Raw genomic sequence first — 15,586 nt, 5'->3', positions numbered from 1 at the left:
GAGATTATTGGTTCTTAACAAAGGTAAGGAGCGCAAAGTTGGTTGACAGTTTAATAAATAGAATGAACGGTGAATTTAAAAGATAATCAGACTTAAATTCTGGAAACACAATAGTACTTTCAAATTCAGTGCCAGTTTCCAGTTTTTATAATGAAAAACTACAAACAAGGAGCTGAAATCTGTGGCACTTACAGTCCTGTAAGAGAACGTATGTCTGGGTATATGCAGTGCACCTTGTGTAAGGAAAGGACCATCACTGTTTAAGCTTTGTTATGCAGTGGACCTGTAATACATTGGATACTTTTTGGCTCTGAAAAATAATAGGTTGAACTTAGAAGCATCTTTTAATAGTTAAGATTTTATCTAAATACAGGTTCATAGTTCATTGTCCAAAATGCTTGGAGCCACAAAGTTTTGGAATTTTGAAAGGTTCTGTGGTTTTTTAATACACCTTGTGTAATGCCCTCAGGAGAGTCTAGGATCTCACAGTGAAGACATTAATATTTATACATCAAATATGATAGAGTAAGTGGGGCAAACAGAGGCAGGGGTGTTCCTTCATTTGTTCATGGCCAGTGTTGCCGTTCGATGAGTTCAGGTTGGGTTTTGGCACCAAATGTTATGAAAGAACTAGGATTTTGAGGGCTTTGGGTCTTAGAATAGGGGATTATGGGCCTTTGAGTGAGAGCTGATTAAAGTTATTTAATTTCTTATTCATGTTATGTGGTTACTTTAAACAATATTTGAAAATCTCAGGCTTAGTCTCTGCTGAGGAGCAGGACCTGTGGTTAGAATGGTGAGCATGGAACAGCTTCTGTGAATCACGCACTGTGATTGGAGGGCAGGGCTGGTGACATCAGCCATGGAAATAAACACGCCCGTGCAGGCCAGTGGCCATTGACACACCTTACTCAGTGGTCCTGATGTGTGTGTAAAAATGGCGTCCCGGACAGAGGCCACTCAGAGACACCCTGTCTTCTAGCTGCCATAGCTTGTGCTCCATCTCTGGCTCTGGAAAATCGCTGTCTTCTAACATAGCCGAAGTCATTTGGGCTCCATCTTTTTAAAATAAGAATTTTAAATAGCTCTCTACCATTTCTGTCAGTTATCTTTACACTTCCATATTCAAAACAAGAATGAGAAGGTCTTAAAAACCAGGTTTTATAATGAAAACAACAAACCTGGTTTGGCCTAAGCACAGTTTGCTTGCTGCCCGACTGTGAACCTGTCTTTAGCGTGACAAGAAGTGGGGTTCTGTGTTACTGTAGAAAGAAAACTGTTTACATCTGTGTTTGGATGTGGCTCGTCCGCAGTGGTGCAGAGCACAGTGTCAGAGCAGCGGCTCTCAGAGGCAGTTCGCTCCCCATTGCTGCCCCGTGGTCCCCGGGGTGGGAGCAACAGATGACTTCCCACCAGCTGTCTTGGCTCAGAGGGCTGGGTGGGGCTGGGAGATCCAGTTGGGGATCTTGTTATATTTGGGGGCTGTAAGCAGAGGTCGTGAACAGGGCAGGAAGAGTGGGGAGCATGGCCTGTGGTTCAGTGATTTTTCTCAGTAGAGAACTGGGGAATTTTGGGGTGTAGTGCACAATAGTGTGTTTAGTTAAATATGCAGGTGTGTTCAGAGTCTTGCACTGGGTGTTAGCCTATTAGGTTAACATACCTAAAAGTATCCTTTTAGAAGATACCAGAACTTGAGAGAGAAAAAAAAGATTTCTTCAAATTAATTTCTCTGTAACTTGTTTAATTTTAGCAGCAGACAACCTTTTTCTGGTGTGGAGACTCATGTTCTGTGGCCCAGTCAGGAAATCTTTGGGCAAAGAGAGGGAAAGAGCAACTAGCTGGGAAAGGCACTTGCTTGTTTACTATGGAGTTTCCTTACTCTATGAAAATACTATAAACTGGGTGGCCATCGTTTGGCGTAGGATTTTACACTTATGGTAAATGGAGGGCTGTGCTTTGTGATTTATTGCCTAGTGTGTGAAGTGGGACTGTTACAGATTTTTCTCTTGTCGAGACACCTGGGAGGTGGGTAGGTATTTCTCTCTGACCTGCCGAGAGGCTGAGTTGGGATGCTAGCCCACCGGGTGGCCTCGCTCTGTTAGAGTCCATGTTCCCTTTGACACCCTCCTTGTCTTCAGGGCGGCGGGGTCTCTGTGGGAGGGGGCGAGTCCTGCAGGCTGTGCGTCGTGGTGACTGAATCTGGTGCAGACCAGCGAGGGAAGGGCGGGGGAGACGGCGGTGTGGTGGCAGCACAGAGCTCACTGGAGAGTCCTGTCCGGGCTGACTGCGGGAAGAGCTTCTGAATCCCGAGCAAGACTCCTCAAGCTTGAAAATTTGAATGAGACTCTGTTTTTAGTTCTGCTGAAATGCAGCATGACTTTGTATAAGTCGATCTGTTCACGTGTGTTTCTCTAACCGTAAGAAGGATGCTTTCAGTTTACAGGCAGCCGGGAGAGGAGGGTTGGCTTCCTTGGTGCAGACACCACACCTGTCTCAAGTCTGCCCTGTTCGTGAGCAGAGGTGGCTGACTTCGCTCCCACTGCAGCAACCCCTTTGGTGTTGGACTTTGGAGAAAGGCACTCCGATTGTTCGCCTGAGCCAGAGTGAAACGCTTTGCCTGTGTCTCCTTCCTTGATCTCCTCGTGGTCTATGGCTCACCTAGGGCTTCAGTATCTTTCTGTGGATCTGAAATCAGCTCTGGAAGGCCTGGTTGCTTCCTGTACTTGCTGTGGTTTAGTAGCCTCCTTGGGAGTCTTTCAAGAATATGCTGATCCTCGCCAATATAATAGAAATTCTCTTTTCTACTTTAAAGGTCCTGTCCTGTGTCTGTCTCAGCCATTTATTTACCTCCCATCGTTACATCCCAGTTGATGTGACTCCCAGTAACCTCTATGCGCCAGAATCTGAATTTTAAGCATTCTGTTCTTTATTCTCCGTCTTTATGGAAACAGTTCCTGTTAATAACCAACAACTTTCATCTTATTTGGTCTATTAGCAGCAATTTAAAAACATTAAAACATTTTTTTATGAAATTTTAGACCCACACAGAAGTTGCAGAAGGAGTTCAGAGTTCCTTTGTACCCTGCGCCCAGGTTTCCCCAACAATATTATCTCACAACTAGGGTAAAATTATCAGTCTTTTTTGTGTGTGTATAATTCTATGAAATCCATCACATGAATAGATTTGTGTAACCATTGCCACAGTCAGGGTTCAGATCTGTCTGAAAAACTCCTTCATGCCCTCTCTCTAGTCACCCCCCCCCCAAACCTAACCCTTGGCAGCCATTGACCTCTCTATCACTGTAATTTGTCAGATATGTTATATAAATGGGTATATACAGTATATATCCTTTGTAATTGGCTTTTTAAAAACTCAGTTATGCCCTTGAGATCTATCCACTTCATTGCATGTATCAGTAGTTTGCTATTTTTTTTATTGTTGAGTAGTATTTTACTATATGGATAGATCATATTTGATCCATTTCTCTATTGAGGAACCTTTTGGTTACTTCCAGTTTTTTACTATACCAGTGAAGCTTATAGAATGTGTCTGCAGTTTGGGGGTGAATGTAAATTTTCATTTTTCTAGGGCATATATCCAGCAGCGAGATGGCTGGGTCTTTTGGTAACTGTATGTTGAAATTTGTAAGAAACTGCAAACTTTTCCAGAGTGGCTGCACTGCTTTGCTTTCTCAGCAGCAGTGTAAAGGGTCTGGTGGTTCTGCGTCTTCCCGGCACTAGTGTTTTCACTTTGGTTCCTAATGGTGTGCCGTGTTGTCTCGATGGGGCTGTGACCTGCTTTTCTCCGGTGGTTGCTGATCCTGCTCACTGTCCGTGCAGCTGCTTTGGTGAGGTGACTGACGGTCAGGTCTTTGGTGAGGTGATGGTCAGGTCTTTTTCTTACCTTCTAATTATTATTTTTAACTGTGGAGTTTAGAAAGATCTTCACATGTTCTAGACACATGAAGTGTTTTGTTGAATGTGTGAATTGCAAGTATATTTTTTCCTGCCTGTAGCTTGTCTTTTCATTCTCTTAAAAGTGTCTTTTGAGAGCATAGTATTTAATTGTGATGCATCAAGTTTTTGGTGTGTTTTTTAAATAGATGAGAAGTTTTTGCTCAGGAGAGTTGTCATTTGCCCCAGTTCCAACACCTAGTGAATAACAGGTGGGGTTTAGAAACAGGGACGAGCAAGTTCATTGATATTTTTCTCTCATAGATTGTACTTTTGTTATATCTGAGTTTTTGGCCTAATCCTATCACAGAGACTTTTTTCTGTTTTCTTATAAAAGCTTATAGCTGTTTGTGTTACACTTATCTTTGTGTTAAGTTTTATATAAAGTGTGAGGTTCAGGTTGAGGTGTGTGCATGTGTGCATGCACGTGTGTGTGTGTGTGTAGGGATGACCAGTTGTTCCAACATCATTTGCTGCAGAGCTCTCCTCTCTGTTGAATTGTGGGTTCTCCTCGCGGGCTTTGTGTGTCCTTCCTGCGCTGCCACACCGTCCTGATTACTGTAGCTGTATGTTGGGTGGTAACATGTATATTGAGTGGCTTAGAATCGAGTGGGGTAAAAATAAACTATAGCTACACTTTTCACAAAATTCAGGGCGTGTGACTCCAACTTTCTTCTTTTTCGAAACCCTCTAGCTCCCTTGCTCTTGCACATACATTTTAGAATCAGTGTCTGCCTGCAGTCTGCCTGGAATTTCTAGAGGTTGCATCGAAGTTGTACGCCAGGTTGGGGAGAATGGACACCTTCACCTTGGTAACACTCTATCTGTGTCTCTCTGGGTCTGTGGCTTCTCTCTCAGTGTCCTGTAGTTTTCAGCTTACAAATCCTGTATGGATATGTGAGGTTTATCCCTAAGGATGTCAGTGTTTTGAATAATTATAGATGGTATTGTGCTTGTAATGCTGGTTTCCAGTTGTTTACAGCTGCTGTATAGATAAACAGTCACCAGAGTGTCATGGTCATGCATGAGCAGAAGGGAAAGAAGTGAGGCATTGCACGCGCTGTTTACTGTCTTATTAGTAGGATTGTACTTCAGGGACTCACTGGCATCTTTGACAACTGTGTTTTCAGAATTGCCTCTTTCCTACTTGGAATTTCCCCCCCGGTAAACAGGGAGATGTTCAGATGCCTTAACAGAGAAGGTGCTCTGAGCACACACCTCACTTAGCTGTTTAGCTGAGGGTACCGGCAGGTGGCAAAAATAATAATAAGCCCCTTATTCCACAAGGAGGACCGGACCGTGGATTCTTAAGGTTTTTAGGCCTCACCTGCACCCCCTTCTCACTCAGGCGTCAGGAGAGGAGTGTGGTCCCTGAGATAATTCACCAGTGGGCATCACCCTCTCTGGTCAGTGGGGTCTTCGTCCTCCACTGAGGTATGGAACCTACCCTCTCAGCAGTTCTCCGGGTGCCTGGCGTGTGTGTCAGAATTCTCGGCTTCCTGCTGCTGCTGTGGCCATGAACCAGCGTGTCCCCTAGTGGTCTGCTGCTGTGGACTCTGGAGTTCATGCCACTCTCTTGGGCATCTGATAGGTTTCACAGCCACATAATGGAATCTGTCCTGCAGTAAAAAGGAACATTCTCAATCTGTGCCCCACCTTGGATGAACCTGTGACATTGTCTTGTTGGGGGCATTTGTGTAGTTGTCACTGTCAGAGGCGTTCCTTTCACATGTCAAAGAGTTTTAACATCAGTTGCTTGGGTTTACTGGACAGCCCATCACCAGTCTTTCTGCTTAAGACCCTCGTTAGTGTGTGCTGTAGGTTTAAGGTGCAGTGTGTTTGTGCAAGAGGAAGCTGGAGAAGGTGCTGAGTGACCAAGTTCTGTTTTCCGATGTCGGGTCGTGGGTGGAGAAGGGCACTTGTGTGTTTGTGGAAGGGATGACTTTCCTTGTCACATGCCCTCTTCCGCTTTATTATAATCATGCACTGGTAGAGATGAAGACTAGTTATCTGTGGGTGAGGAAGGGTTTACTGTGTCGCGGATCTGATCTTAACGGGCTCCTGTGACTAGCCCTGTGGCGGATGGAAAAAGAGAATGTGGGGTGTGAAGCGAGCAGCCCCTCTGGAGAGCAGCTGGGCGGTTTCTCAGGAGTTAAGCATGTGACCCAGTTACTCCACGCCTAGGTCTCTGCATGAGGAATGAAATAGATGTTCGCACTACACTTGTACATGAATGTTTAGTGTCATTAGTCACAGTAGACAAACTGGAAACAAACCAAACGTCCATTAACTGTGAATGGGTAAACCTAATGTAGGCAGCACATACGTGCAGCAGGATACTTTTCAACAGTAAAAAGGAGCGAGACGCATGCCTCAACACGAACCTCAAAACATGCTGAGTGACAGCCACTTCCGAAACACCACACTGTGTGATTTCTAGGAAATCTTTACCAAGGGCAAATCTACATCTACACGGGGACCAAACAGGTGGGTGACTGCCGGGAGTTGGTGGCAGTGATTGACTGCCAGTGGGCTCCCAGGATTGGCAGATGGAAACTATTCTAAACTGGATTGTGGTGGTGGCTGCACAACCCCACACATTCACCAAAATAATGGAATTATGCACTTAGAATGGGTGAATTTTATGGTCTGTAGATCACACCTCAGTAACGTTTTTAAAAAGGGGAATGAAAGTGAATTTTGTCAACTGAAGTATTAAGAGAAACATTGTCTGAGAAACGTAGTCGTTGGCAGGTGATCTTTTACAGATAGGTGCACTCTTCCGGGGAAAGCAGCACATGGAACCCTTCACTTTGCCTTCAGCTCTGGTCGAGGTGGCATCAGAGTATCTTTCCTTATGTGTTTGCATTTCTCCTGCCCTGTGCACTGTGGCTCGTGGACTCGGTTGGTACAAAGTAGCCTTCGTGGAGCAGTTTGTCAGAGGCCTTATAATTCCTCATAGATATACTTCTGAGGAAATGATTAGGGGCAAAAGTAGATTTTCCTTTTACCTTTCCATCCTGCACAATTCTTTTACCTCTGTGGCTTCAGGGGTTCTTGTGTCCCCAGATCTATGTCTGCGTACCAGACCTTCTGCTGAGGTTTTGACTGAGACCACATCAGGCCCCCCAGCTCTGCCCCCTGAGCCCCCCAGCTCTCTGTGCTTCAATTTACTCCCTGCTGTAACTGTTCTGTGCACTACTCAACCTCATATTCCTGGTCGCATCCAGCAGACTTCCTCGCACCATGGGTTCACTCAGCATTTGTCCATTTGAATATTTCTGTTTTAAAAAATGGAGTCATTATACTTGTATGTGATTTTATTTTGTTTCCCCCATCCTAAAAAAATAATCCACAAACATTTTTCTAAATCTAAGAATATTTTTTAACATAGTTTTTGTGGTCAAAGGAAAAAAACCTAACTATGTATGCCTGCTAAAAACATTTTTCAGTACATTTGGGCCTTATAAATACAGTGGGTTTTTTTTAGAATAAGAACATAAAACCTAGTAAGTTTCAGACACTAGTCATATGTGGATTTAATTTTTGTACTAGGTATCTTTTCTTACTCCAAAAGAAATGAATGCTCTTTGAAAAATTAAAGCAATTCAGAAATATGCAACGTAGACACTGAAGGTTTCATACTATTTATGGAGTCCTTGCAGGTGAAACAAGTTATAGAAGTGATGGTGCTTTGTAAACAGAATAAATTTGCTCATGGGGCAGGGTGTGGTTTACCCATGGGGTAGATGTGGTTTGCCCATGGGGCAGGTGTGGTGTGGTCAGAGGTTGAGCATCAGGCAGGTGGCTCTGTGTGTCCACCTGCACAGTGTGTGCTGGTATGTGGGACAGGTCTGTGCTGCTACCGGAGTGTGTGTGCGCAGGGTGTGGGCACCCCCCCTTCCCTGAGTGCAGACAGTGAGTAGTATGTAGGGTCAATTAGCAAAGTCAGCTCTAGCTGAACTTTTCTTAAAGTGCAACACTACTAGAAGTACGGCTGTGGGAACCTTGCAAGCATCTTAAAGGCTTCTGCTGAGTTCTCCACTCTTGGCAAATTGGCTTGCACAGAGAAACGTTGGCTTTGGGGAAGGTCATGAAAGAAATAGGAATGTGCTTCTCCTTTTCGTCTGGCCCTTTTGCACTGGACAGATGTGATATTTGTAGGAACTACACCCAGGCAGTGACAGAGGCTTGGTCTTTAGGGGTAATGGGGTTCATGAGAACTGCGAGTGGTCACCACTCGGTGCTTCATGGGAAGACTGCGAGAACGTAAAGTGTCAGCTTAGCAGTTACGGGTTATGGCGGTGCTTGGTTTTCAGTTCAGACTCCTTTCACAGCAGCTGTAGTCTCACTGTAGACAGTCCCAAACCAGTGTGTGGAGCTTTCTTTAGCTACTCTGGTGGCTTAGCCGGGGACCAGGACCTGTCTAAGTGTGGTAGTGATAGAGACACATGGGAATGACAAAAGGCTGTTTCCCTTTGGAAGTAAAGTCGGTGACAAACTGGTTTGAAAATAGTGCTGAGAGCCCTGTGATGAAATGACAAGAGCACAAGGAGGGATTTTCCCCTAAAATCCGCTCAGTGTGCTTCCCCAGGACCACAGGGAAGAATTCGCTCCTGGTTAGACTGGTTAACGGAGGACTCGGCAGCCTTGCTTCCTGTAGAGACAAGCCCTTGACCCTAAGCCGCCACATCTCTACCTTCTGCGCAGGCATTGCTGCTCCTCTCCCTTTACATGTGCTCTGGTTTGTTTCCATGGCAAATGCATTTTAAACAGCCTCTGGGATAATTGTTGCCATTAATCAGTTGATGTTTCCTTTTTAATGACATGTTCATTTATTCCCTTTGCTAGCTGGATTGCCTTTTGCAATTCTTACTTCAAGGCACACCCCCTTCCAGCGAGGACTATTCTGTAATGATGTGTCCATCAAGTACCCTTACAAAGAAGACACCATCCCCTATGCCTTATTAGGTGGAATAATCATTCCATTCAGTATTATCGTCGTAAGTTCAATCCGCTTTTTCCACATTTTTCACTTTTGGTCAGTGGGCTTGATTTTTATGTTAATTTGTTAATGATTGAATGCATAACCCTGTAAACAATGTTGTTGCTTTTAACCTTTAATTGAAGGTGTTACTTGATCCAGGTAATTGCATTTATTTTAGGTGGGGCCAGAAGAAAAACAATGTATAATTAGAAGAACTTACTGAACACATGTATGCCACTGTGATTTTTAGAGCTCTAATTTGCTACTGTTTTAGTAATCTTGGAAAGATGAATGTTAATATCAATGTTTCTGCTTTTACGCATAGGTTAGATAGTATTTTATAATTTATTGAATCTGTGTAATGTACCCACTTTCTAGTGACTGAGTTCTGGAAAAGAAAATCTGCTAACTAATGTTAGGACTTCATTTAACCCATGTTCACTTCAAAGAATTTTTAGGTAATGCCAGAAATGGGAGAGAAAAGCCAAAGTTCTGTGTATAATTAGTAGTGACAATGGAAGAATTTTTATCAGCACTGAGCACAGTACTACCGGTTCTCTTCTAGGTGACCAGGTGGGAGTGCTCAGAGAATGGCTTCAGGAGACTGCAAGTGCCTGGACTAGAGGGTTCCTTTCTGTGATCTCTTGACCCAGGGATGCTATGATTTAGATTAGTTTTATTTTTCATAACTTGTAACTTTAGAAACAAGATTTATCTTAGTTAAGAGCAGAAACTGTGGTCCCATCCAGGAGACAGGCCAACAAGATCATAGCATTATATTTTGGGAGTTAATTAAAAATAGAAGACATTTCTTAATTTTGAAATTTAATGTCTTATTCAGGAATGACCACAGGTCCTTATTAGCACTAAGAGTTACTCAGCTCATGATTTGTGATGCGTAGTTAATAAAAGAAAACCTCTGCTGTACAGATGTTGGTTCCATGAGACTGAGCTCCTTGGAGGCAGGGCCGGTGCCTGTTCCCCTTGGTGTCCTTGCGCCAGCCCTGGAGCCTGCCACGTCCTGGGCACGGGGTGAAGCCCGGTAGTTAAGCAGTAACCTCGGTGACCCTCCTACAGCGTGGGGTGACATTTTAAGGAACAGTTCTTTGAACTGAGTTTTTACTATTAAAGGAAGAAAGCCAAGCCCCTGATCTCCCACTAAAGAGGGAGTAAGAGGAGGGACTTGTGTTTTTTTTTAAGTACAGGTTTCTGGGAGATCACTATTTACATACAGAAATTTAGTTGCAAATAGTAGCTGATTTCAGGCAAGACTCAAGCACTTAGACACAAGGGCTCCGACAAGACAGCAGCTGCACCTGTGCTTCAGTTTCAGCTTCCTTGGCCCTCACTCAAGGAGCGGGTGCTCTACAAGCTCAACTGCAGGGGTCGCTACAGACAGAGGCGGGCAGTGCTGCAGGACAGGGTGTAGCCGCCCGCCACACCCACCGGGTGCACGGCCCTCAGTGGCACTCCCTACTTCTGTCAGTAACGTGTGACTTTGTTCCAGCATCACCTGTGAGAATGTTACCTTTACATTTAACATAAGAGCGGGTAACTTGTGTGTAGGTTCCCTTAAAACGAACAGACTGTTTAAAGGTTCTAAGAAGTACTACTTTCACATTAACCGTATCAACAAAGACAAACGCTGCTCTGGGTCAGTGGATTTATGTGCTAATTTAAAATAATTTCAGTTTATTCATTAACTCAGCCTCTCCCAGGCAGCACTTGTTTGGATGTGTGCATGTTTATTTACTGGAAGGTAAATCATTTCTTTAAAGAAAACCCTTAGGACTATGATTCCGACTTCATACCAGGCTTTTGATGTGGATTGCAAAGGATCCACAAACATGAGTGATCGAGGGGCCTGGTAGAGAGCAGGATTCATGCAGTTTCTCAGAGGCCCAGGGAGAACTCCAGTAAAGAGGAGATGGTCATCGAAGTCCAGTATTGCTAAAGTTAAGGCAAACGAGGGTTGATAAAAATAGTTCTATCTGATGAGACTACTTTGATTTTTGAAAGATTTAGTAGAATACAGGGAATGAGGTAGAGATATTAGGAAGGGGTGGAAACAGGCCAGTGATTCTAGATTATTACTTCGGGAAGGTGGGCCCTGAGCAGAAGACAGTACAGTCTACAGACAGTCTAGAATGTATAAGTCATATAGCAGGTGGTGACAGGATACTGTGGTTCTAGGTTTCAGATGGTCGAATCACAATGATTTAGATAATTATCAGCTTTGATCTTCAAAGTATTCTCTTTACCCCTCAAACATTATCTTTAGTTCTTTAATAATTTGTTCTGTCTTTAGAATCTGAGTGACTAATGAATGACAGTCATCCCAGCTCTAAGATTAGGCCACAGACTAGGGGTAACTCAAGTGTGGACGTCACCAGAGGCTAAGAATGGACATAAGTGGCTCAAAAGGCAAGAAACATACTAAAATGAAGCAAAAATATGGCTGCCATGTGTAGGTCAAACACACAGACACATCCCTGCATTAATTTAGAAGAATTACTTAGAAGGTTTCTCTTGTCTGTTTCTATCAGTAGAGATGGAGCACATGATAGGAAACAATGTCAGATGACCTGGCCTTGGCCAGCTTTTGTCCCCTGCCCTCCCCAGTACGCAGGGTTGAGTTTCAGTGTGTGCTACTTCTGTAAATCAGCGTTTAACCTGCGCCCAGTGCTCTGCATGCTCGTCAGCTGATCTGTCTCCAGTGGCAAGAGCCAGGGTCCTAATACTGACCATTACGACCAGGAAGACTCAAATACCAAACACTTGTTTCTAGAAAGTAGTCGATTGCTTACGCACTGACGGACAGCCCAGATACGGACATTTCAGCTGCTTGAGTGGGGTTGATAATATACTTGGTGCATATTTTACATGATCAGAGATTAACTGCACAGTGAACAGGAGAGAGAGTCTTTCTTGCTGCTGGTCTATAAGGCTGGTGCTGGGACAGCTTAGTGGCCGGAGGAGCCAGTGTAGACGTCAGCGCAAGGCCACCCTCGGGGTCAGGGAGAGCCCTCAGCAACACTGCGCAGGCGCGTGGCCGGCCTCCCCGGGACCTGTTCTCAGAGGGTGGAAGGTCACTCGCACGAGCACCGTGACGAGGACTCTGTCTATGGGGCTGGATGGGTTTAAACTGAGGGTGTTCATCTTTTCCTCAGAGGCAGCACCTTCAGGTAAAATTATTCACCACCCACTCTGTTCTAGGTCGCTGGTGGTTCTTTCTAGTCAACAATGAAGACTCAGCCTGGCTTTTGTAGAATTCATAGTCTAGTTGTCAGAGTTACAATATTCTAACTGTGGAGTTTTAGGAGCCGTTGAGCCAGAGGAAGGAATTTTGGTGTCAGGTTCTTGGATTCTTTTCACGAGGCAGCAGGCAGCGTTTATTTCTCCTGTGGTGAGGCTCTCCCTGAAGACAGCGAATCCCGTTAAAGGGAGCGTTTGAACAATTTTATGTAAAAAGCGGTGAAGTTAGTATAGGTCTTAAGCGAAACTGTGACTTACATCCCCACCTCAGCATAAAGCAGCAAGCGGACTGTTTTCCTGTTTAAACAGTGTTTATTTTGGTCTCAGGCAGCTAGAGTGTGGCTTATTTTATTAGCAAGTGTCATTTTTATAATGTTGCCATTCAGTGTTTCTTAAAGTTCTCAGGGTATTAGTCTGTGAACTTGTAAAGTATTTGGAAACCTTTTTATGCCTCTGAACTCATTACACTGTTGCAAGCGCATTCACATGCTGAGCTAGACCTGAGAGGCTTTGCCTCCAGTTCTGCAGGAGTCAGTGAGAAGAGAGGAGAGTCACTTGAACGGTTTTCTTGGAGGAGAGCATCAGTGCGTTTGCTCTTTCAGTAGGACGAGGTAAGGCAGCCTAGCCTGCAGGTCCCCTGGAGAGGCCGCGGGAGGCCCCGTCAGCCCCCTCTGCCCCCTGTTACCCACTGGCTTCAGGGTTAGATCCCTGCTGTATATTGAAGTTTTTACTCCTTGAAACTCTCTTCCCCATTTTGTTAGGATGGATGTTTTGATTCTAAGGAGTGTCTGATAAAAATGAAGAGTGTCAGAGACTTACAGAGGGGATATTCTAACTGGGGAAGTGTGTGTTCTTTGAATAAACCATGTTTTTGTCCACAATACATCACTGCCTACTTATTAAAACTCAGTTTATTTCTGTGCAAGAAAAGAAACAAGGTTGTGTTTTAGGTGGACCGAAGTTACACTGGCTTGGCCATTGCTCTGTAAGCAGTATCCACAATCGATCTGACACCCTTTTTGGGGTTAGGTGTCCTAAGTGGACTCTCCATTTGCAAAGGAAAAAAAGGGGCGGTGGTTTTTAAAATGATTTTATTATGATTTACCATTTTCTTTTCTATTTTTAATTTTGTTTAAAGTGCCTGGTTCTAACGTACTGTTTTCTGTTTCTTTTTCAGATGGTTATGGGAGAAACCCTGTCTGTGTACTGTAACCTGTTGCACTCGAATTCCTTTATCAGGAATAACTATGTAGCCACTATTTACAAAGCTGTCGGGACCTTTTTATTTGGTGCAGCTGCTAGTCAGTCCCTGACTGACATCGCCAAGTACTCGATAGGCAGACTGCGGCCGCACTTTTTGGACGTCTGTGACCCAGACTGGTCAAAAATCAACTGCAGCGACGGCTACATAGAGAACTATGTCTGCCGGGGGAACGTACAGAAAGTGAAGGAGGGCAGGTGTGTGTCTGTTTAGTGCCTGATCCAGCCCGAGAGCTCTGGGAATCGGTTTCAGTGGCTGGAAGGCGGGCTGTCCATTCGCTTGGGGCAGCTCGAGTCCTCACAGAGGGAGCTGAGAGCGTCTCTGGTCTGTTTGCTGTGCTCCTTCCCTCTTTACCCCGTCCCCTGTGTAAAAGCATTTTAATGCGACTGTTTTCCTCTCCGATATAATACTGTAAAATGAACCTCATAGGTCATTAATAGTCCAGGGTCAGCAAATGCTTTTAGGTGCCAGGGAGTAAATATTTTGGGCTTTGCAGGCCGTAGCGTCCATCTGACAACTATCCAACTCCGCGGCCATAGCAGGAAGCAGCAGCCACAGACGGTCTCAGGGCGAATGGATGGCTGTGTTCCAGAAAGACTTTATTTACATAAACATTGGCTGCCTTGGGGGTACTGTGTGCTGACTTCTGATCTAGACAGCCCTGTGTGACGCTCTGCTAGATCTCTTAGTGTCCTTAGAGTAGACCTTTTCTAAGGTAACTTTGATAAGGTCTCAACAGCTTGGGGTCTTCATGTCGCCGCCTTATTCCACCTTTGCTGGGCTGCTTTCTGCATCTGGAGCTCTGTTAGGGACAAGACAGCTGGGAAGGGGCTGTCTCTTCCTCAAATTCTGACCCCCATTGTGTGACATTCTATTTTCTCACACTGCTTTTGTCACTTTTACTCATGTATGGTTCTGTCTTTATTTTTAATCTTCACCCGAGGATATTTTTTTCATTGCTTTTCAGAGAGAGTGGGAGGGAGGGAGGAACATCAATGTGAGAGAGACACATTGATGGGTTTCCTCCTGCTCCAGTGCCGACCCGGGCCGGGGATAGAGCCTGCAGCTGAGATATGTGCCCTTGGCCGGAATCGAACCCGGTACTCTTTAGTGTGCGGGCTGATGCTCTAACCACTGAGCCGAACCAGCTAAGGCGTGGTTCTGTATATTTGTGCTGCTCAGAGTTTGTTGAGCTCAAATGATTTTCACCATTTGAGTCTCAGTTCTGTACTTTTCTATCAAGTACCACATCCTTGTCTCTAGTATCTTTCCTGCATCACCCAGCAGAAAACAGACAGGAAAACTGATGTTTGCTCCTGAGCCAAGGAGTTCAAGGTCAGTGCAGTCGGTGATGAGGTTCCCCTAAGGTTTAGGTGCATAAATCTTAGCTCAAATTTTTCTTATGAGAGTGTATCTTGAGAGGTTTTTCTTTCTTACACAAGCCATTTGGACAAAACAGGAAACAATGTAATTCATGTTAAATGGTGTGAAAGGAATTACGTGTTTTTGTGCATGGTACGCTCTCTTCCCGGTGAATCTGAATTAGCCACATGCGCCGTTTCTCTGAATGTACTTTTGACGTCAGTACACTGAGGTTTTTACCCATCACCCTTAAAGTTTTCACACCAGCCCAGGAGCCGTTGTCCACTCCCAGGCCTGTGTCCAGTCAGGAAAGCAGCCTCTTCACGGGCAGCGTGACCACCTGGGTCACTCAGACCCCAGGGCTGTATGTTAGAATAAGCACAGTTCTCAGTGAGACCTGTCAGTGAGCTTTAGGTTCTAAGCCAGGAGAAAGGAAAGTCAAACACACAAGTGACATTTTAAGACGACTTGTATCTTCCTAGAAACATGTGACTCCTTCACGTGTCCAGAAGGAGCTGGTCGTTGCCGGCTCAGGGCTGTGGTGGTAGCTTAAGGTCATCTGTTCCCTTTCTCCTGATCCTAGTCAGATACCAAACTTGCGGAGAGATTGCAGTCTAGATGTCTTCTGGAGTTCCTTAGGGTTACAGTGTAATCTGCTTTTTCAGTTTGCCTATCTCCTCTGCCTGCCCATTTTTAATGATAAATTACAATGCTTGACCCTGGGAGAAGGGAACACAATCCTGGAATGAGTCATTCTGTTGACTGTA

At 44.7% G+C, this 15,586-nt stretch overlaps 1 protein-coding gene across 5 annotated transcripts in view; it reads left to right on the top strand.

The window, feature by feature from the left end:
- Positions 1-15,586, top strand: part of PLPP1 (phospholipid phosphatase 1) — a 50,360-nt gene that overhangs the window by 28,231 nt on the left and 6,543 nt on the right. For 4 of the 5 annotated variants that reach the window (XM_081132893.1, XM_081132896.1, XM_081132895.1 and 1 more), the window contains one exon: positions 13,374-13,654. In XM_081132893.1, coding sequence (XP_080989019.1) covers positions 13,374-13,654 — 281 coding nt within the window. Of the gene's footprint in view, positions 1-8,805; positions 8,958-13,373; positions 13,655-15,586 lie in introns of all 5 variants that reach the window. The other variant, XM_081132894.1, reaches the window with a different exon arrangement.

The sequence above is a fragment of the Miniopterus schreibersii genome (genome assembly GCF_964146895.1).
Source record: "Miniopterus schreibersii genome assembly, chromosome: 3".
In the NCBI taxonomy this organism is placed as follows: Eukaryota; Metazoa; Chordata; class Mammalia; order Chiroptera; family Miniopteridae; genus Miniopterus; species Miniopterus schreibersii.
This window is presented reverse-complemented; position numbering and strand designations above follow the sequence as displayed.